Source organism: Camelina sativa, chromosome 12, assembly GCF_030686135.1.
Source record: "Camelina sativa cultivar CO46 ecotype springtype chromosome 12, ASM3068613v1".
In the NCBI taxonomy this organism is placed as follows: domain Eukaryota; kingdom Viridiplantae; phylum Streptophyta; class Magnoliopsida; order Brassicales; family Brassicaceae; genus Camelina; species Camelina sativa.
In genome coordinates, this window is record NC_141891.1 from 16,074,922 (window position 1) to 16,097,348 (window position 22,427).

General features: G+C 35.0%; 3 protein-coding genes and 1 pseudogene across 4 annotated transcripts; all 4 read right to left on the minus strand.

Moving 5' to 3' along the window:
* Positions 1 to 919: 919 nt before the first annotated feature.
* Positions 920 to 3,258, minus strand: LOC104731912 (putative glycosyltransferase At5g03795). Its single transcript, XM_087479529.1, has 5 exons — positions 3,147 to 3,258; positions 2,439 to 3,047; positions 2,224 to 2,354; positions 1,799 to 2,147; positions 920 to 1,712 (listed from the first exon to the last, which is right to left on the minus strand). Exons 2-5 carry the CDS (start codon positions 2,880 to 2,882, stop codon positions 1,005 to 1,007), a joined length of 1,632 nt encoding a protein of 543 aa, XP_087335655.1. The 5' UTR covers positions 2,883 to 3,047; positions 3,147 to 3,258; the 3' UTR covers positions 920 to 1,004.
* An 896-nt stretch (positions 3,259 to 4,154) lies between these two features.
* LOC104731913 (terpenoid synthase 3, chloroplastic-like) lies at positions 4,155 to 8,142 on the minus strand. Its single transcript, XM_087478974.1, has 7 exons — positions 7,650 to 8,142; positions 7,227 to 7,509; positions 6,653 to 7,016; positions 5,726 to 5,944; positions 5,467 to 5,605; positions 4,960 to 5,199; positions 4,155 to 4,698 (listed from the first exon to the last, which is right to left on the minus strand). The coding sequence occupies exons 1-7, from the start codon at positions 7,794 to 7,796 to the stop codon at positions 4,402 to 4,404; spliced, it is 1,689 nt and encodes a 562-aa protein (XP_087335100.1). The 5' UTR covers positions 7,797 to 8,142; the 3' UTR covers positions 4,155 to 4,401.
* A 2,434-nt stretch (positions 8,143 to 10,576) lies between these two features.
* Positions 10,577 to 13,486, minus strand: LOC147930591 (uncharacterized; annotated as a pseudogene). The gene is made up of 9 exons (XR_015573677.1): positions 13,143 to 13,486; positions 12,850 to 13,053; positions 12,683 to 12,772; positions 12,470 to 12,606; positions 12,159 to 12,399; positions 12,032 to 12,070; positions 11,660 to 11,941; positions 11,169 to 11,588; positions 10,577 to 11,046 (listed from the first exon to the last, which is right to left on the minus strand). The product of XR_015573677.1 is annotated as an uncharacterized LOC147930591 (transcript).
* Positions 13,487 to 13,742: 256 nt separating this feature from the next.
* On the minus strand, positions 13,743 to 17,558 carry LOC147930592 (uncharacterized). The gene is made up of 4 exons (XM_087477942.1): positions 17,505 to 17,558; positions 15,777 to 17,407; positions 15,068 to 15,693; positions 13,743 to 14,988 (listed from the first exon to the last, which is right to left on the minus strand). The coding sequence occupies exons 1-2, from the start codon at positions 17,534 to 17,536 to the stop codon at positions 16,807 to 16,809; spliced, it is 633 nt and encodes a 210-aa protein (XP_087334068.1). The 5' UTR covers positions 17,537 to 17,558; the 3' UTR covers positions 13,743 to 14,988; positions 15,068 to 15,693; positions 15,777 to 16,806.
* Between the last annotated feature and the right edge of the window lie 4,869 nt (positions 17,559 to 22,427).

Below are 22,427 nucleotides of genomic sequence, written 5' to 3' on the forward strand. Positions count from 1 at the left end.
AGTTTCTGCACATTCAGTTGAGGATCATCTATTCTATGCCATTCTATTAAGCCCATTGATATAAAATAGAGTATATATACTAGATAACCATGAAATTAAGAAAAATAGATAAACTAACTATGGCCCATGTGTGTATGTCGGCTATGTATCTTGAAATTACATAGTTCTCCCTCTTTCTCTATTTTTATTTTCTCTTTCTTCTCTCCTCTGTGTTCACTTTCCCCTAACAGCGGCCACTATCTTCTCCATTTTCATGTATCTAATGGCGACAATCACCATCACCACCACCACCAAATCCTTTACTTTTATTGTATCTTACTGGATCTCCTTTTTATTTCTTACACTACCCTTTCATTGGATCTCATTTTCCAATTTCCCACTCTTCTGCTGCTGATCTCTCCTTCTATATCTTAATTTCTTCCTTTTGGTTTGGCTTTATCGGTGTCTGCAACGCCGTCATGACATATGAGATTAAGAAAAAATCATACTATTTATATTTACTTCAAGTGATTATACTATTTTATTAATATCACATGCTATTTACAAGAAAAATTCATGTAATTTTAAGCTGCTGCATGTTTTTTTTTCATTCTTGTAAATATATGACATGCTATTTATATTTACTTCAAGTGATTATACTAATTTATTAATATCACATGCTATTTATAAGAAAAATTCATGTAATTTTAAGATGATGCATATTTTTTCTTGCCGTAAAATTTTCAAATAAATATTTTATTTTATTAAAGCTATTATTCAAGAGGTTAATTTAGTCTTTATCCTCCCTCTACCCCACCTGAAAAACGTTATTTATTAACTATTTATGTCAAAACGTTATTCTCACTATTTTTTCTTCTACCATGGTTATCTACCAAAGTTGCTCTATAAAATATGGGAGCCTCTTAATCGATAAAGCCCGTTTGTTAATGGAAATATATTTGTTAATATATATTTTCAGTGCTTACATATACTGTATGTACAAAACATAATTAAGGATGATGTTGTCAGGAATCAGGATCATGATCATTAGAAAAAGTTTGGTTCTGATTAAGAAGGTTAAACCAAATGGAGTGAAGTATCATATGAAACACATCGTACTTTCTAGGTTTAGTGCTCCACAAGAAATGTCTCTGAACCATCTTCACGTTACTCTGCATCTTCAGATATCTCCTCATAGGAATCTGTAACAGTATCTCCTTCAGCCGTGGAATCTCCTTCTCCGGCACAACTACTGAGAACGCCGACCAATCAAGAACATCACTGAACGGTAGCACGAAGTTATCGGCTATCACCACGGGGACGCACTCGTAGTATATAGCTTCAACGATTCGTGGACTGTTCACTTCGTAACCCATTGGACAGAGACAGTATTTGCTTGACTTCATGTGTTGCACGTAAGTCATTTTCCTAGCTACGTTGTGTGGAAGCGGACCGTAGATTTTCATGTCGTTGTCTTTGTTTCTCCAGTGTTTTAGAAGCTGTGGACGGACACGACCGTGGAGGTTTCCAGCGAAGAAAGCGAGGATGGGACGTTGAGAAACTCTGTTTCCGTTTCCGATGTAGCGTAGTGGTCTCCCGGCGTTTCTTATGGAAGTTTCCGGTAGAGAAACATCTTTTCCCGGGACAAAGATACCGTCTGATAAGTCTGCGTTGCAGAGAGCTTTAATAGTGTTTCGTCTTAGCTCCGGGTGCTCGTTCACTGTGTAAGGACCCTGCACAAGGATGGTTTTGGAAACGGAGATCATAACAAAACAAAGATTGAAGTGATATGTTCGTTAAATATAAACATCTCTATTACCCAATCGTGGCAAGCAACGAGGAAATGATCTGATCCGTGAGTGCGGTTCCAGAATGGGTATTTGATGGAGAGCATGTTGACGTAGTCTCTAAGAAAGATAGACAAAGGTTTGATGTTATGTGATCTAGGGACAAAGATTGTTTTCTGAAGCTGTTTAACACTGTATGGCATGTAGAACAAGTGAGCCTTCTCAGGGTCCTTTGTGACAAACTGTGTGTTCGACTCCATTAACTTCATAAACCAACCTTCGGATGCATATATACCGTTCAAATGCGGTTGGTGAAAGATAGGTTTGTCACCGTCAGGATATATGTAGACCTTTAGTATTAATTCCATAAGCTCATAGCTCCTACAACAAGGGTGAAAGAACATGTGTGAACTTTGGTTCAAATGGACTTGGGTCCCCTTCTGAGATTTGTGTATACCTTTTGAAAACTGAGAGATTGTGAAACACCGGAGCAAACAGATCCGTGTCATTTACGATCTCCGGGGCACGCTGAATCTCTAGTTTTGCATAAGCAAGAGCTTTCTTGGGTGGCAAGGAAAGAGCACGTCTCTGCTCAATTGTAGAGATTCCATTGGAGTGAGTTGAGATAAAAAAAATATAGAGAAATTATTTAAAACAACCTCTGATTCTGACCTCTGAAGAAGATATAACATGCCGTGTTGCTGGTGGAGGATTAGGGAGAATCAGATCATCTTTAGTCTTCTTTCTTTTCTTCCTTTTACCCCTTTTTCTCGAAAGAACGGTTCCACTTTCTTCAGATGTATTCAGATGCAATTTAGGAGTCGTTGTAAGAGCATTAAAACTTTCAACTTTTGCTTCACTAACAATTTGGATATTCAAATGCAGGGAACCGTTCAAGTAAATAGGCGAAGAAGAAGAAGCAGAAGACTCGGTCACTTCATCATCATCAGAGAAAACTGAAAACGTTGGTGTGTGAAGCAGAATCACGATAGTGGTTATTATAGAACCGAGAAGAAACGCGTTTCTCCATTTGATCCTTTGTCTCCTGAAACCCCTAACTAATTCCTTTATCGAAACCTCTATGAATAGCCGTAAAGGGCTTTTCACATTCACCATATTTAAAAAAAAAAAAAATTAAAACCCTTAATTGCAAAATTTATCTATGCGTGATGAACACTCCATCACGGATTTTATATATGTATCCCGTTAGGGCTTCCTTTATGTTTTTAATCTCCGATTCAAACTCACAAACCCTAATTCCGCAATAGATCAATAAACGTCCTGATCATTCCACAAAAAAAAAAAATGATCCATTTGAGATTTTAGTAACTGCAAAAAAAAACAAAAAAAAGACCCTAATTAAGAAACGGACATGTATACCTTGAATTGATCTTTGCGATTCTTGAAGTGGGGATTTTGGCTGACAGAGAAGAATGGATCGGAGATCTCTCGATCCAAAGAGAGAGATGTAGATGGAGAGGTTATTGTTAAGTAGATGGTAACGGTAATGTTATGTTTTTCTTTTTCTTCCGTATTGTTAGCTTAACTTGCCTATAATTAACCTTAATTAATTCCAATTTTAGGAATACAATTTATTATCGGATCTTATCGTGTTATTACTTATATCTCTAGTGTGAGAGCTGACGTTTACATACATCAGTCTATATAGCCTGCTAGCGTAATTCAAGAAAATCAATTTCTCTTTCTTTTTGCATGCATGTTCTATATCCATCACTTGGTTGAGAAAGTATTTGGTATGTATTTGGTATGTTGTTTTAATTTGCATAGATAATAAACCCATGAATCTGAAGGTTTTTTCACATAAACTCATATAAAAGGGCCTAAACAAAAAATCTCACAGTATACATTCTGTATTTCCTTTTCAATATAATCAAATGGGTAGGTAACAAGCCAGAAACCAAAATCACTATTACAGATTTCTTCCATTTTCATTGGCATGAAGTACTCAAGATTATCTCTAAACTTATCAAGAAACAACCTAGCTATTCACCTTAAACATCTCGAATTCTCCATTAGGAATACAGCTATGCTTATCATTAAGGAATATTGTTAAAGCAATGGAATCAGTTGGGTAGGCCAACTTCTTCGGACCACTCTTTTTTCCTACTTCGTGGATTTCTAGGCTCTCTGATAGAGCGTTCAGCAGTTGTATTGTAGCTATGATTTTTTAGGAAGTTGAGTATGCCTATAAGGCATCTTTTATTTGGTAAGAGGCTTCATGTTTAGACCTTATATTCTTTTTGTTCTTTCTCACAATTATTTTGTAGTGTTTATAACTTAAAGAATGAATTTTGTAGAATATTAGTACGTCATTTAAAAAATAAAAATTGGTATAATACAAAGATGATAATTTTGAAGATGACGTAAAAGAAAAACTAGCCACTATCCTCAATTTTTTTTATACTTCTAAATGTTACAATTTGAAGCCATATCTAACTTGATTTTACAAGCTCTTGATATTGAGAAAAGCTAACAAAAGTACACAATTTACATATAATTTGAGGAGAGAAGTATATATGCATCTCAACTCTTTGAACTAATCCAATATCTGTGTGATTTAATATTTATTATATATTTGCACCCAAAAAAAAAATTTATATATGAGACTAATTAATTAATCGATTGGAACAGGGTGGACGAGCAAGGAGCGGACATGATCAATGGTCTTAGCTTTGTCGGGACAGCCATGGCCGTCACCGTACTGATAAATGCACTGAGCCACACGTCCAAGATTAGTCGCAGCTTCTACGAAACCTTGATGTAGCCTACAACTCCTTTTCTCCAAGTTCAAGTCATCCCAAGCCACACCAATCATTTGTCGAATGTACGCACGTGACTCTGCTTCCGAAGCGCCCGTCTCATGCATGTGACATTGCACGGATTTCATAGTGTCACCTCTCGCTAATTCCTCCTGTTAAAACAACTAAGACCTCATTGAACATGATAAAGTTGAAACATTTGTGTGAGTCCCCAAAACGTCGTCCTACCGTTCCGGCTATTTGAGAACCCTTCTTGTATATATTCGTATAGTCACTTTCTTTCTTCTGCTTTTTTTTTCTTTCTTCTGGTTGAATTTTTTTCTTTATTTTTAAAGTCAGCTTGCAATTTTTGTTTTGAAAACGCTTGTTAAAAACTTATATATTGTATTTTACGTTATGGAACCATGACTGACCGAAGAAGTGGCGAGATCATTAGCGAGACGGAGGATGGTGGCAGAGCTTCGAACAACAGAGTGATGATAGGAGACAAGAATATCTAAGGTTTGGTCGGAGAAGAGACAGAACAAGTGTAGAAGTATTGTAGGGACCGAGCTTGAGATACAACCATTTTGCATGTATTCTTCAAAGTTGGGTTTGTAACCACTTTTGTACCACTTTGCCTCTTTCAAAAACGTTTTACACATATCTGCCCACTAGAGAGACAAAATAAATTTATAAAGATATTTAGAGAAAAAGTATATAAAGATTCATACTGAACTGAAAATATTATTTGACAAAAGTAAAAAGAACGTTAGTATTCGTTTGTTTCCCCTTAGATTCGAAGCAAAAATTCAATGTAATTAGCGATTGCTACGTTAACAACATTTATAGCTAATTAAACTTAATTAATGTACTGTATCACTAAACTAAATGACAGAATACACACTTAATCCATGAATAGTAGTAACAAGAATACGTACGGATTTTTTGAGGTAAGGGATCACATTAAATCCTTTATCTCTGAGAACAAAATATCCAATCTGATTGATTTCGTTGACGAGGCAGAGAAAACATAACTTCATGTACTCGGGAAGCTCTTCAAGATGATTCACATCCCATCTGTGTAAAAATTTAGATTCATTGAAGAAAAAATTAAATAGATATACTGTATAGTAGGTGCACAAAAAAAAAGAGAAAGATATACTGTATAGTAAATTAAATATTTTGGTGAGTAATTACTTTTCAACTATGGTCGTGAATAGTTGGAGCTCCTCCAGTGTTCCATAAATATCATATATATCGTCGATAGTTGTGATAAGCATGAAAACTTTTGTAAGCATTTGTCGATGATAAGCAAACTCAGGCTCATAGATTACTCCAACACTCGAGAAATAACTCTCCGTTATTCGATCTCTTACGAAATCAAGGTGTTTAGTTAATCCCGTCTTCCTCCACCAACTGCTTCATACAAAATACGAAAAAATAGAATAAAACTATATGCCTTTAACGTTTCAAACATACGTGTTTACTTATTTAATATTGTGTTCACATTTATTTCTTTTTGACAGCGTATTGTTCACAGTTTAGAAATACAATTATAAAACATTTATTTTGACTAAAAATCTGGATACACAATCGTATATCAGTAACATTTTCTAAGATATAATGATTTCAAAGTCAAGTCTTACAAAACAAATAACTGAATAAGCTTAAGGAATCATGAAACGAAAAATAAAACACAATCAACACTAGATAATTGTATGTTATGTTTTGTCAACAATATGCAATATATACGGATCGATCGAGTGGTCGCACAACAACGACACTATCTAAACCACTAAGCTATAATAAGTTCTACTCAATTATATACCATTTTAAATATGATAAAGAACGGAGGAAAAACAAGGTAATAAGCGAACCGGCAGGCGGTAAAAACCACAAAATGCCCTTTGATTAACCAATTTGTTCTCCCTCTGTTTCAATTCAGAATTAATTAATAAACAATGAATAATATGTTCTTTATATATTACTGCATGACGTTTTCAAAATTTATGTGTAATAATACTTAACATAGACATATATAAAGCGAGAACAGGCACACAAAAGAAATCATAAAGAGCAAAAGGATCAAAGTTCATGAATCATGTGTCACTTAAGTTAACGTACCTAGAGAGCTTTTTGAGCTCGTCTTGATGTATACCTTGTACGACATTGTAATCAAGTTTCGCGAATTCGAGCAAGATAGGGTTCATGTCGTGTCTCTCTCCGTACATGCCTATGTACCATCTTGCTTCTAGTCTTCCAACTCTCCGATGGTAAGGCATTTCTAAAGCATGGATTACCATTTTCCGAACATAAGGTTCAGTCTTCTTCATTTTCACAAAGTTTATAAGCCGTTCTGTTGTAAAATATATGGTCTCTTTCAATTTAGTATCAAATCTGGTCGAGAGATATGAAGCTTCGTATAGTGAAAGAACACCCTTGATGTCTTCATTATCCAAACCATCTCCGAAATTTCTGTCGAAAACATCTGCAATAAAGAATTGCAGTTTTATTAGATTATGTAAAACATGTTAATATCAAAATCTAGTATGATCGTGTTCCTTTTGTTAAACATCAAGAAATAGAATATAGAGTCAGAACTTGAAAACAACATTAAATTGTTCGTTTTCTAAGATTTGAGTTATAATCGGGAATCTAAAATATGGATCAATATTCGTTTGTATTTTCGATTTTCAACCTTGTGTGATATTAAAACCATGTTGCCTTAGGAGTCGGAACTCGAGAGCAGTCGCATATAAATCTTCCCATCTCCTTTGATCTATTCGGCTTTTGTGTGCTCTCACATTTTTTCCATGGACATTCGTTAGAATCTTCTTGATTTCACTTTCGAAATGATAAGAAACTCCGAGTCTTTGTAAAATGTCTACGAGTTCTAGCTGTTCAAGTAAACCCTCCGTTTCGTTCAGAAATTTACGCACTTCCTTCTCCAATAACTTAGCTCTCTCGACGTTGTCGTCTTTCTGCATAGTATAAAATATAATCACTATTATAACTTAATAGTAATATACTATATATAGTCCCTTTCTATTCGACAAAAGCCAGTAATATACTATATATAGCTATATTTAATACGACGTCGTGTACATCTTTATATACGTACCGCATATGTATTACCGAGCGAGAGGAGATACTCGTGCTCCCAGAGAGACGGTTGATAGTTTGCTGAGCGACGGGCTACAAGAGGCTGTGATGGTGTTTCCGACTCCGCCTTGCAAATGTAACGCGGATGAGTCTGTCGTTTAGGCATTTTTTTGCTTCAACACTAAAAACTTATATAATTTTTTGATGATTTCGTCTTTTAGACTCCACTATGATATTTTATAGTGTCTATGGATTGGGTTTCGGACCACAGATTATGAAGATAATTTTCATTTTTTTCTGGTCTAGGGAAATAATATTTGTTTAAATCAATGTAGTCACGATTTAGGATATGATCAGTCAACCCGCAAGAAAAATTTCAGTGAGACTTCGCATTCTCATAAATATCTTAATTAACCTTTTTCAAAAAAGAAAAAAATATCTTGATTAAAACATCCTAGGAGAAGTATTACACCAGAAAGAAAAAAATCTTGAAGAAGTAATGGCTTAAACATGTCGGAATTATATAATCCACACAATCTTATTAGGGTTGCTTGCTTTCAACGTCCCACAAAATATCTGAAATTTAAATAAAATATTTTTGCGAAACTAATGTATTAAATGTGCGAAAATTAATCTCTATAGGCCTAGATATTTTTGTGCATACAGGATTTGTGGATACAAATGTTATGGAAGTACAACGCTTTGGGAGCAAACTGTAAACCCAAGATTCAAGCACCATCTTACAAAAAGCTATCAACACAGAGCTAGCTTAAAACATTCACGTGATATAATTGTGAGCGTCTCATCTTCCACATACATTTGATCCATACCGGCTGAAATATCTAACACAAATTAAGTCTACAAATTGATTAATTGTCGTTTTAAAGGAACAAAAGAAAGAGTACTTGAATCTAATTAGATTTCAACCAGGTTCTTAAAAAATATGATATTTTATTTACATCCATCCAAATTCTATTGGACTACAAATGGTTACATTTTTAGAAGAAAATATTCAAAATCTTATTATATAAAGTATGGTTTCAAAAGTTACTAATTCATAAGATCGCGACATGTGTCAAAATCTTATTATGTTGTAGATTATTTAAATAATAAGATTACTAACATAATAATAAAAGTTAAAAGTTACTAATTCATAAGATCGCGACATGTGTCAAAATCTTATTATGTTGTAGATTATTAAAATTATGTTGTAAATTATACAATTTTGTAATTCTAAAAAAAAGGAATCATCAAACAAAAAAAAATCCATAATTCAAAAACATAAAAAAAAATCATACAGATAATTTTACAATATAGATACACGTAGTTATCCTAAAAAAAATCCTAAATTAAACTTATACAAAAAAAGTCCTACGTTATGCTGAATTCATTGGCCTATTCTTAAAAGAAAAAAATATATAAAGATATATATTCTCTCATATCATATATAGAGAGGGAGAGATCATTCCAATGTATCAAACTCAATTAGAATTTTTAAACACGAGCACAACATATGGAAACCAAAACTATGAAAATAACGAAAAGTCAAGATCATACAAATAGTTTGGGATAGAAAAAGTCTCACGCGATGTGTGGGTAAAAAAAGCATTAAATATGTTTAGTTATTTAAAAATACATTCAATAACAGTTAACATTAATATTGTAACTAAGATATATTAACATTTTTTTTGTCAACAACTTAAATAGATTAGCTCAAAAGAGTCAATTGGTGGGAACACTGTTTACATAAGTGATATGAAGCGGTAGGAACTAAGATATATTAACTATAAACTAAAAATCTAATTGATTTTATGAATTATTATCTAGAACTAAATTTTTTTATTAAAAATTTATAAAATAGATCAAAAGAAACAAAGTACAATATTGATACACAAAATAAGCATTCTGAACAACATATACTAATTTCAAAACATGAACAAAAAGTACGTAGATACGAAAGGTAAAAAAGATATGAAAAACCTTGTGTCTCTTCTAAAAGTGAGAATGTGTCATGTGTCTTAGACCTTCTTAATCTAGCGTTTTTACATATGCTCCAAAATTTTGACTCTATTTATTTGTTTCAAAATCTACAAAAGTCACATAAAAGAGAAAAAAATATATTTTAGTTAAATAAAAATTGATATTACTAAATTTAAAAATTTATGTGAGAGGTAGAGTATGATGTTTGATGAAAAATTTGTCTTGCTATTTATAGAGAAATTTGTGGTTGCACGACTAAAAAATGTCAATTTCCTGTATGAGTTTGCTATGTAATAACTATCAATAAGAGCTAAGGTCAAAACTTTAAAAAAAGGTTGGTTTATATTTGCCAAGTCCAGTTTTTTCTCACGAATAATTATACGTAGTCCTCTCCAGAGTCACTACAACTACAGGACTTCAGATTCTTAAAGGAGACACAAAACACTAAGACAATAATGTTCTACAAAATATTGTCTACCAAGAAGTTTTCAACAACATATGATTTTCAGAGACAATTTTGACTTTGTTCTATTGCTTCTATTTCACTAAAACAAATTTGTCCATTCTTAGCGTACGATAAATGCTATTATATGTGATACACAGTATTTTTGTAAATGTTGTCTCTGCCCAAGCTATAGTAGACCCCCCATACAATAGCGTTTTTTACTCATGCTATTATATCTTTATATATAATAGCGTAATGTCGGTGTTATAAATATTTTAAATATAGCGTCTGTAAATGCTCTTAAAAATTATTCAATAACATTATTGCACTGCTGTTATAATTTATATTGTTGCAATATTTTATTACTGTTATATTTCCTATAATGTCTTAATATTTGTGCTATGATTTAGTATTTTTTTTGATAATATTCAAATCCATTGTGCTATATTACTTGTTCATATTAGAGCTATTATATGGTTACATTTTAAAAGTGGAACCTGTTTTATATGAAAATATATATATAATATAAAACATCCAGCAGATACACTTCAATCCAAAAATTACATAAGTCTCAACATACATAAGTTTCAATATCATAAGTTCCCATAAGCTAAATAAACTTCATAAGTCTCAATACTATAAGTTCCCATAAGCTAAACAACACAAGTCTAAATAGCATAAGTTCCCATAATCTAGATAAAGGTACTGCAGTTCAAACCATTACCACTTTGACCTCTGGCCATGCGAATGTTGTACCAATAACATCTTTCATACACTCGATAGCAGAAGTAGGCCTCCAAACAGCAGCATCATTAACCTTCACCACATCTACCCAAACGCGTACTGCATTAGGTCCCAATGGAGCACAATGGACAACTTGGTCTGGATTGTTTGAAGACCAACGTCCTTCAGCAATGACCCGCTTCTTCCCGGTAATATCCAACAATTTGCACTTCTGATTTTCTTTGCTAACTGACTCTTTCTTTTTACGCTGATAATATAACAACATATTATAAGCAACGACAACAATACCAAACATCAACAATTTATATATTGGCAGGCCATACTATTAGCGATAACATAAATAACACTTAAAGGAGTGAAGTACATTACCGGCGATCTCCGAACAGGTGAGTCTATAATATTTTTAGCTTTCTTGACAGGGGCTGAAGGAGTTGCTTCAGATATCTGATTATGAGATGAGACTGTTTGCATATTAGGAGTTGGAATCTGAGACTGAGACAGTAAAGATTCATCTGTGGTTGTTTCAAACACAACTCTACTTGCAGGCCATGCTACGAAAGTCTTCAAACAGTCCTCAATGATACTAATTTCTGTTGTAGGTCTCCATAGAAATGTCTCAGGTTTCAAGACCACATCCACAAATACATTTACTGCATTAGGTCCGATTGGAAGTCCATTAACCAATGCATCTGGTTCTTTTGACTGCCAACGCCCTTCAATAACAGCCACTTCTTCATTTCCCCTCCAATTTAGTAGTGTACACTTGTTTGCAGAAGCTGTATTTGGACTCTGAAACATGTGAAAAATATATGTTATTGATTATCAAAATACCCAGTTATATACATATATGTTATTTTTACCTTTGGCGCATTGTCTTCTTGGAGAATACAATTGTCATCTGGCCAGGCAAGCATTTCTCCAACAGCTTGTTCCATATTCAGGATGTTAGTTGTAGGTCTCCATAGGAATGCATCTGGTTTGATTGCAGTTTCGACCAATACTTTATAGGAGTTAGGCCCTAATGGAATCCCATTTACAAAGTCTTAAGGATCAGAAGACATCACACGAGCTTCAGCAACAATCTCACCAGTACCATTATAATCCAGAAGCAAACACTTAGGATGTGCTCTATTAGTGACACTCTACAAATATTTTCATTGTTAAAAGTTAAATGTAAGTTAAAATCAATGATATATGATCTACTGCCAAAAAAAAATAACATGATTACGTACCCTTGCAGCTGAATTTTCCCCGACCGCAGGTTCTCCTCTCTGTTACATAAAAACAAAAGGTAACTTAGAACTGATGAATCAATACCATTTCACTCTAATAATGCTTTAATGTTAAAAGACTACTAACCTTCAAATGTTCAATGACAGCTTGTAAGTCATCTACTTTTCTTTGTAAACTAACTTGCTTTTCTTTCATTTCAGCCATACACTTACTGTTGACTTGGAAAAAAGACAGTTTTGTCATACTCATCCCTCTGCCCATAGCCCTTAACCGACCAAGATTATCTGCTCCTAACAATTGTGAAAGACGATCTGACTTTGGATTTGTTGTTGTTGACTCAGGAACACTCTCCAACTCAGCTGCCTTTCTATGAATAACAAATAAACAAATGCATAAAAAGTTACATTATTTGACTACTAATTCATAAACATGCAAACAGAAAATATAGAATATAGTTTAGACTGAAAATCTTTTCAGCAGCGACAGTATTAACCGGCGTTCCATCTTTTTTGGTTCTTGACTTTACCCAAATTTTCAGCCTTGTGACCTTAGATGGTTCAAGGCATTCCTTTTTCTGAAATTAAAATAAGAAATGACATTACAAGTAATGATTTTACCTTATAGCTAAGATCATACAATGAAAAACTCACTATCTCTTCTGCTAGTCTAACCATTCCTTTACGGCTGCAAGTGTGAGGAATCTGTTTACGCCTTCGTTCCTTGAATTTATCACTAACAACCTACGTAGAAATTTTGTTAAAATATAGCAAGCAAGAAATGTTATAATACAATCACCAAACTTATAACAAGCAAGTACCTTAAAGCTGTTGCTAGTCTTCAATCTGATAAATTTGCGCAAATTATTAATCGAGATATTCTTCGGTCGCATATTCATCCTGGCTTGGTTATTAGGAGCTTTTCTGATCTTAGTTACAAGACATGATTTAAAGCACCTCCATAAACATCCCATCTGGCTCATGACAGAAGTCTTTTGATACTCTTCATCAAGTTCAAATCTAGCCTGCATTTACATTGATAAAAACATTGTGAAAAATGAGTGGTGATTAGAATAAGCTATATTTAACATATTTATAATGGAAAAAATGCAACCTGAATGGATTTCCAGATAACTGTCTTCAGGTCTGCACTAACCATCCTCTAATCATCAACTAATACTGGAACATGCTCCTGGACCAAACATCCTACATATGATGCCAGCTTCACTGACCCAGGACCATAAGCTTCTCCCATCTCATTGTACTCAACTTTCTCCCGTGTATTTGGATCCTTTGCAATGTATTTCATTTTGGTAGGTCCTTGCTTTTTCTTACGATTAGGCTGATGTGTTTCCTGCTCATTATCAGCAGCAGGCAATTCCGACTCAGTGTCATCCACTGGATTATCATTTATACCTTCGTCAGCATTTTCAGCAGCAGTTCAGATTCCTCATGATTCTGAAGCTGTTCAGATTGATGCTCAGTATCTTCTAAATGCTGTTGTTCAGATTGCAGCTCAGGTTCTATTGTACACACAAACTCTACCGCACTATCTTCCACATTCTTCTTCCTTTTAGTTGCTTTCTTAGTCTGACCCATTTTAGTTCACCTGAAAACATAAGATAAACTGGTAAACACAACAGTTAATAACAATGGTAGACAACAGGCAAACACAAATCACAACATTATTAACAACTAGTGATCAATCAATATAACATAACTAAATGAAGCTTCCACTACTGAACGAGAAGATTCAAAGATACATTAAAGTTTGTAAAACCAAATTTTTTAACTAAGACATTGTTTTCAAACGTAAATGCTTTCACAATTAGCTCTGGCATTTTGTGCTTCATCATCTAAGTCATCATCGGTCATGGACACAACTGATGGCAATGGCCCACAATCTAGATTTGCATCTGCTGAATTCTCCTCACTGTATCTCCTAGGAAGACATTTTAGAGCAACATACCAATTAGACATATCATCTTCCCTTGAGTAAAATATTTGCTTTGCTTGAGAGGCTAATATATACGGATCCTTTGAGAATGTAACTTGGCTGTGGTTGAGGTTAACAAGTGTGAATCCATCTTCCACTTTGACACCATTACCTCTAACTGCCCATTGACACCGAAATAGAGGGACATAAAAGACATTATAGTCCACCAATATTATGTCAAGAACTCTGCCATAGTATGACACTAAATCAACTACTTGAGAAGTGTCTCTTGCACTGGATCTACACATTGTTGTTGCCTCATAAAAGATCCCACTATTCTGACTTTGCCTTTGAACTGAGACAGTATGAAACCTCTGCCCATTTACTATATAACCCGTGTATGACCTGGCTGACCTACGCTGACCATATGCCAACCATTTAAGAGTTTCTCCATGTGTTTCTTAATCAATATGCACCTACAGTTGACAGAAGTCAGCTTAAATTTTTGGGCCGCCAAATGTATATAAATTTCACTAATAAAAGACATTTGCATGTTGCTTTAACCATGATGCAAAATTCTTAGTATGCAACTTCCACAACAATGTTGCATCACGTCTAGCTCTTGCATTAGTGTTTTGTAAATAGTCCAGGTGCATGCTTGTAGATAGAAAATATATGAAATATTAGACTTTTGTTCATAAGTGACAACTAACAAGTGAGATTAATCGGGAAACAACAACTTACTCCACATATGGCTCCACCACAGCCGTGTTTTGTATCAATGCAAGATGGATAATCTCTCTCTGATTCAGTAAGCTCTATAGACGTTGCTGATATTGGACGACCCTCTAATATGGACTTGCTTTCATATTTTGTATTTCTATCAAGCTTCTCTTCTACTTTTGTTGTCTTCTTCAGAAATTCACTGCAAAACCTCATGCTTTCATCTGCAAGGTATGACTCAGCTATACAACCTTCTGGTCTTGCTCGATTTCTTACATAGTCTTTCAAAATTTTCATGTACCTAGTCAGAACGAAAACTATGAATATCTACACATAATCATCCAATTTTATGAATTTAAGTATAAATCTAAAACCAGTACCTTTCAAAAGGGTACATCCAACGAAAATGTACTGGCCCTCCTAGTCTTGCTTCTCTTCCTAGGTGTACCGTCAAGTGCACCATAATATCAAAGAAAATTGGAGGGAAAAATCGTTCAAACATGCAGAGTGTTTCCACAACTTCAGCTTCAATTACTGAATTTTCCTCTCTATCAATCACACGCTGACACAAATTATGGTAGAATGTGCACAACCGTGTGATAGCCAACCTAGGACCTCTAGGTAATAAACTTCTAATTGCAACTGGAAGAAGTTGTTCCATTAAAACGTGATAATCGTGAGATTTGAGTCCTGTGATCTTGCAATCATCTAATGTTACACCTTTCGATATATTAGAACAATATCCATCCGGTCCTTTAAATTCAAATAGTCATTAACAAAAGATTTTCTTCTCTGCCTTTGACAAAGACCAAGGTGTTGGGGGAAGGTATGTTCTTTTACTTTGTAATTTAGGGTGTAAATCCTTTCTAATGCCTAGAACTTGAAGAACTTTCCGACAATTAATACCATCTTTTGATTTTCCACAATGTAACAGTGTCGAGACAATACTTGCAGCCACGTTTCTCTCCACATGCATTACGACTAAATTGTGTCTTACTGGCAGCTCCTAACCAAATACAAATACACAGTTAAGGAAATTAAGAAAAACCTGAATCGAGAAACTAATTTATATTCAAGCAATCAACATACCTCCCAATAAGGTAGCTTGAAAAAAATTGATCTTTTTTCCATCTTGATAACTCATCCAAGTCAACTTCTTCTTCTTCTTCTTCTTCTTCTTCTTCTTCTTCTTCCTCTTCCTCGGATTCAAAATCTTCATCCTCACTGTCAGCTACTGAACCAACACATTCAGTCCTTTTTCTTTTCTTTCCAGGTTCTCTACCATTTCCAAAATTATTTATGTAATTTTTCAAGAGTTGAGCAATATTACGGCCACTTAATATTCTGTCCTTTCTCCCATGTTCAGCATGTCCATCAAACCATGTTTTTTTTAACTTGATACATATGTGTTGGAGGTACAGACTTTCTATGGCACATAAAGACATGTTTTCTGTTGTGACTCAACAACAAACTATATGTGTTCTTCCCACATATAGGACAGCCCATTTTTCCCTTTACTTTGCAGCCAGCCAGATTCCCGTAAGCTGGAAAATCACTTATAATCCAAAGAAGCATTGCCTTAAGTGTAAACGTCGTTTTACTAAAAACATCATATGTCAATTCTCCATTGCTCCACAAATGCTATTTCCCGGTTGATGTGGACCTGGAATCAACAAGGTAAGCATGATGTTCTCCTTCGTCATACATAGGTGATGAGGCAAATTATAGTTCACCAGCAAGATCGGCCAAGAACTATACCTTGTATTCTTCATGATAAACGGATTAAATCCATCTGTGGACAGTCCAAGATGGATGTTCCTTGGTTCAGCAGCAAATGATGGGTATTTATCATTCATTTGATCCCACGTCACAGAATCTACTGGATGACGTATCTTCCCATCGTTGCTCTTGTTACTGAAATGCCACCTTAAGTCCTTAGCCATTTCTTCGGACCTAAACATCCTCTTCAGACGAGGAATTATCGAAAAGTACCGTAATACTTTTTGTGGGACACCCTTCTTGAATTCACCAGTGTGCATATTGCTCTTCCATCTTGAAGACTTACATTTGGGACAGTTGTCCAGCTTCTTTTACTTCTTTCTGAATAGGCAACAATCATTTATACATGCATGATCTTTTGATAACCCATATCAAAAGACTTCAGAAATTTCTTCACATCATTTAGTGATGTGTGAAGTACATTACCATCCGGTAACATTTCTGACAATGTCTCAAGGAGATCATTGAAGCTTTTGTCGGACCAGCCATTCTGTGTCTTCATTCTAAACAATCTCACAATGGCTGATAGCTTGCTATGGGAAGAACAGCTTGGATATAAAGGGATTTCTGCATCAGCTAGTTTCGTGTAGAACTCATCATCTATCTTCTCTTCCCCCTCAGCATTCTCACAATTTCTTAACGGCTTTTCATCCATAAACTCAGCAGCTTGATATAAACCACAAATCTCTTCATTCCACCGATTTAATTTCTCAACGAATTCACCCCCTGAGTCCACTTCACCGTGATGATACCAATCTTTCCCCAACTTGTAAGTCTCATCCATGCCTCTATTTACTAGATGAGCAACCACAACACTACACGAATGACGATCTACATTTCTACAGTCAACGCATGGGCATATTACCATGCCACTGTCTCCTAACTCAGCAGCCACCGTCCGGACAAATTTCCAGGCACCTATTTCGTATGCTGGATCAAGTCTTCAGTGTATTTGGAAGGAAGAACGACACAAACGAAGATACCTTAATGTCTATATTCCTTTATTGAAATCCTAACAGTATGTAATCAATTACATACCTGCTAAGATGAACCCATTCCTTGTCCAGCATTTTAGTTTTTAAACTGTTGAATCTAAAACTAAGCATAAGTTTTTAAACAGTTAACAAAAATCAATACAAAAATCTAAATAAAGATTCGACCAAAACCAAGCAAACATGATTAAAAATGAAATTTAATTTCGACAGATTTGAGAAATCAAGCAAACATGCAATTTTCAGATTCGACCAAAATCAAGCAACAATCAGTTCAAGCACATGAAGAGGACACAAACATGCAATTTTCAGATTCGACCAAAATCAAGCAACAATCAGTTCGCACATGTAATTTTCGAATCTGAACAAAAATTTTAACTAAAATGTGAACAAACTTACAGATTTGTTGTTTAGGTTTTAGATTTCTCTTCTTTCAAGTTTGTCTTTGTTGTCGGACGAGCTTGACACCTCACAAAACGAGATTAAAAGTGAAATTTAGGTTATTGGTTGAAGATTAGAATGAAACTGAAAAAAAAACAATTAGCTGTCTAATTTAGGTTACCTTCGTCGTTCTTCGTCTGAGAAATCGAAGAGGAGAAGATATAGCTCGTCTGAGAAATCGAAGAGGAGAAGATATAGCTCGACGGAGAAATCGAAGAAGAAGATATAGCGCGACACAGAGACAGAAGGAAATCGAAGAAGAAGATACAGAGATAGAAGGAAATCGAAGCCGTCGGAGTCGGAAATTTGGTCCGCGACGGCGACGGTGGTAGATTTGTTTGGGACTTAGACTTTTTATTTTTTTGAGACTTATGTTTTGCGATATAATGAAATTTTTGGCTAAGTGTTTTGCGATAGAATAAAATTTTTGGCCGCCAAAGTGATTTTTGCTTCCCGCTTATGCTATAAATGGGCTTAGCACTAATAAAGTGCTGTAATATAATTGCTAAAATCCGAAACTATTCTTTAACAGCAGTTACAGAATTAGTGCTATCAAATGGTGCTGTCAATGAGCAAATTTGTTGTAGTGTTTACCATGATTTGCTTTCAACCTTGTTCTATTGGTGAAACATTTTTAATGAGAAGACAAAATTTCCTTATTTTTTTAAATCAAAATATACTTTCTCCTTTTTTCAGTTTGGAATAGGTAAGATTAATATGTTGATCCAAAAAAATGGAAGATTAATATATACATCTTCTTTTCTAATACTGTATTTTAAAATTTATTTTAGTAGTTTTAGATTGTTTTATTTAATTTATACTTTCATCTTTGAATTATTTGGGATTCTCATATATTACCGTGATTATAATTTCCTTAATTATGTCAAATTAATTTTCTTCTAATTTCTCAACCTTAATTGGTTGGTCATATAACTTTTTTTTTGTGCAAACATAATTGTTACCATTTGTTCAATCCTAAAAGGAGATAAAGAGGAGAAGGTCATCAACCTAATGGTTGGATAAAATAGGCTAATCAAACACAAGCTTACTGCTTACAACAAACATAGATAGATTGGAAAAACATAAATCGTTATTGACAGATCCATAGGAGCTCGGAGACAGAGGCTACATCATGGTGTGTCAAAGAAACTTTCACGAATACATTGGGAAATTTAACATTATTTACTATCAAAAGATTTTGTAAAGTTAGAAAATGGTCTTTAGTTTCATTAGTTGCTGGAGCAAGCCACTTTGAGATAGCTAAAAAACGTGAACATGTTCTCTCCACACAGGAGAAGGGCAGCCGACGTTCTCTCTATGGTGGAGGAGGTTGGACGCAAGGTTATCTCCCCAAAGAAGGAATGTGGGGGAGGTTGGATGCAAGGTTATATCCCCATGGGAGGAAAGCGGCACAAAGGTTCTCTCCATGGTGAAGGAAGTTGGACGCAAGATTCTCTCCATAAGGGAGGAGGGCAGAACCGAGGTTTTCTCCATGGTTGGTCATGCACTATTGTGATTTAATTTATTTTTTATTCAAATATTTTTTGAGCTAACAGTTTTAGTGATTAAAGAAACTATGCAAAAGTGAAAGTAAAGAGACATATAATAGTTGGCTTAATTTTTCATATGAACATTTGGTAGGTGGTGATAAATAATATATTTGTAATATAAAGTATACCTAGGTGTAAAAAATACACTTTTAATGAAAACATACATAAAATATTTGTATATGGATATAAATCAGTGTATTATATCAAAAAAAAATTTATAAAGAACGTAAAATAAATTATAATATATTTTTATTAAATTTAATTTTAATTACAAAACTTTAAATACGCATATTGGGCGGATCCTTATCTAGTACATAGTATAGCTAGGTTTCTTTCAAATTTTACGGAGAGTGTAGAATAATTTAGTTAAAAAAAACCATAATATATACGATTAATATGTAATCAGTCAATCATCTTATCTAATTTTCGTAAAATTATTTAGTGAAGGAATACATATTTAGATGATTATTATGAAATACCAAAATCACTAGCACACACAAATTCAGATGTGATCCATCAATGTGTCTACGTTCTCAAAACGTCTATTAGAAGTCACATAGATAATCTAACAGCAAAACCTTGTCTAATTGAGATCAAATCACTCAAGGCTAAAAGACATACAGTATTTATGATCTCGACACCAACCAATCTTTATTATTGGATACTCGTCTCTAACTACTTTTCTTCTTAGTTTTGTTCTTGATAGTTTAGAAATGAAAGTGTAAATAGTATTTCTAAAAAATCATGTCTCCATAAAGCCTTTTTTTCTCTCAGACACGATAATTGAGGAACCTTCACCACAATTCTCCTCTAACGCCGGTGAAGAAAAACTTTGCCGGCGTCGGGACTTAACCCAGATCCCTCTTCCTTGTCTTCGCTCTCGTAGTCTAGTTTTCTTCCTCGTTTTATTTAAGCTTTTGTTCGCATTTTATCCCTCTTTAACCCTTCCCATCCACATGCCTCCAATAGTCGATCTGTAATCCAAAGAGGATAGCTGCTGGGAGGAGTTTCCCAGCTCTTTCCCGCTTCAAAACTCTTTCTTGGAGATGCTATCTGAAGACCCAAATATAGTCAGATATGGATTTCTGATTCACCAAGAGGAGATCTTAACCAGGTATCTTTGATGGTAGGAGTAGATCCTCTTGGACCATCAGATGCGCCTTGCCTGGTGGAGATGTCGATGGCGCACGACGGTCTCTTCATCCTGGTATCGACTTCCTGTACCGGAGAACTTAAGCTCTTAGGGTTCCCTTCTGATGCCTCAAGTCCCACTTTAAACCCCCAACCACCTTTCCTCCCTTCACCGAGATGCTCGAGCCCCTAAATCATACATCCGCTCAACCCAGCCGCTGCGTGAACTAGGTCTGGGCAAAAAAACCGGATCCAAAAATCTGAACCGGAACCGACCCGAAAATATGGATCCGAATCCGAATCCGAACCCGGTAGAATACCCTATTGGGTCCTAATCTTCTAAACCCGAAGAACCGGAACCGAACCCGGAACCGAACCGAGAACCGAATGGGTACCCAACATACCCGAAATATAATAATATACAGAAAATACTAATTATTTTTTTTTTTTTATAACATAGTTATTCAAAGTTACAGCTTAAAATTCAAAAATATTTATTTTTCATAGATCAAAATAATTAAAATACCCAAAATAACCAAGATTATATTGGAATGGTTAGCTATATTTCAAAAAAAATAACCTATTCTTTTTAGAATTTAAGTTTTAAAAAAAATATATATATTTAATATTAAAATATTTGAGTAGTCGGATTAAATTTCGGGTAATCGGGTACAAAATACCCGGATCCGAATGATACCCGATTTTTTTGGGTATTTATAGGTTCTGAAATTTTAGACCCGAACTGATCCGAACCTGGTAAGACCCGAACCGAACCCGAACCGATATTTTTTTTACCCGATTGGGTCCTAAACTTCTCTACCCGAAAAACCCAAACCCGATCGGTTCCTACCCAAACTCGACCCAGAGTACCCGATTGCCCAGGGCTAGCGTGAACCCTCCTCTGCTCCTGACTGCGAAATTAGGTTTTCCGTTGTTGGGCCCAACATTCCTCGGCCCGTTAAGGTTCTTGAGCCCATTACCAAAAGATGTCTTAATCAATCTTCTCCTACTTTTATCCCGGTTTGAGCGGAATTCAAATCTCTTCCACTCTAGTCAATGTGTGTAGATTTATGGAACCATTTGTTCGAAGACTGCATTTGGAATGTAAACCACCATTATTGCTAGTCTGGCTAAGGATTTTTGTAGGAAACCTGTTTTTAGATCTACCTAGTGATTCTGCTCTTGAAGTCAGAAGCCTGAATGAACTCGGCATTGTGATCCAGACCTTATGGAGCTGTGATTACCGATGTATCTCCAGGCCCCCTTCATCATCTCTTATGCTTACAAAGACCTATAAACTGCAATGTATCAACTTATTGAAGTACCCTCCTAAAACCTTAAAGTCCACTGGCATTATGACCCCATCTCCATGGAGTGAGAGTTACCACTACATCTTCCAGAGTTTCACACCAGATCCTGATACCTCATTCAACTCTCTAATTATCCCCAACCAGAGCACTTTCAACCCTGCTCGAACCCCTGGCAAAGTTATCTTTTGGGTAGACATCCTCACTTCGGTGAGTATCTCAGCTTTGGCTTTTTCAACGCCGCTTGGTCTTTGATCCAAGATAGTGGCCACCTTCTCTTCCATCGACTTGCTTTTGGAAGATCCATCGTTATTGCTTGATCTTACAGGTCCCAAAACCCTTGCTAGGAATTGGCTCATAGCTCTCAAGTCTACAATCTTGATGACTCTTATCTACCTCTATCTCTTTTTTATATTGGCTTTGGGGATTGCCTATCTTTGTTGTGTCTTAAACTTTTATCCTTACTTTGTATGTTATGCTCTGTTTTAATAGAATGAATCATATGTTTGTCCAAAAAAAAAAAATAGTCTAGAAACCAAA

Coding starts and splice junctions, on each gene's coding strand:
- LOC104731912 (XM_087479529.1), bottom strand. CDS start 2,882: ATGGTGAATGTGAAAAGCCCTTTACGGCTATTCATAGAGGTTTCGATA. Junction 2,355..2,438: donor ATGTTATATCTTCTTCAGAG/GTCAGAATCAGA, acceptor ACAATTGAGCAG/AGACGTGCTCTTTCCTTGCC. Junction 2,148..2,223: donor AATCTCTCAGTTTTCAAAAG/GTATACACAAAT, acceptor CCCTTGTTGTAG/GAGCTATGAGCTTATGGAAT.
- LOC104731913 (XM_087478974.1), bottom strand. CDS start 7,796: ATGCCTAAACGACAGACTCATCCGCGTTACATTTGCAAGGCGGAGTCG. Junction 7,017..7,226: donor TGGTTTTAATATCACACAAG/GTTGAAAATCGA, acceptor TCTTTATTGCAG/ATGTTTTCGACAGAAATTTC. Junction 5,606..5,725: donor TTCACGACCATAGTTGAAAA/GTAATTACTCAC, acceptor ATTTTTACACAG/ATGGGATGTGAATCATCTTG.
- LOC147930592 (XM_087477942.1), bottom strand. CDS start 17,536: ATGCTGGACAAGGAATGGGTTCATCTTAGCAG. Junction 17,408..17,504: donor GAATGGGTTCATCTTAGCAG/GTATGTAATTGA, acceptor AATACACTGAAG/ACTTGATCCAGCATACGAAA.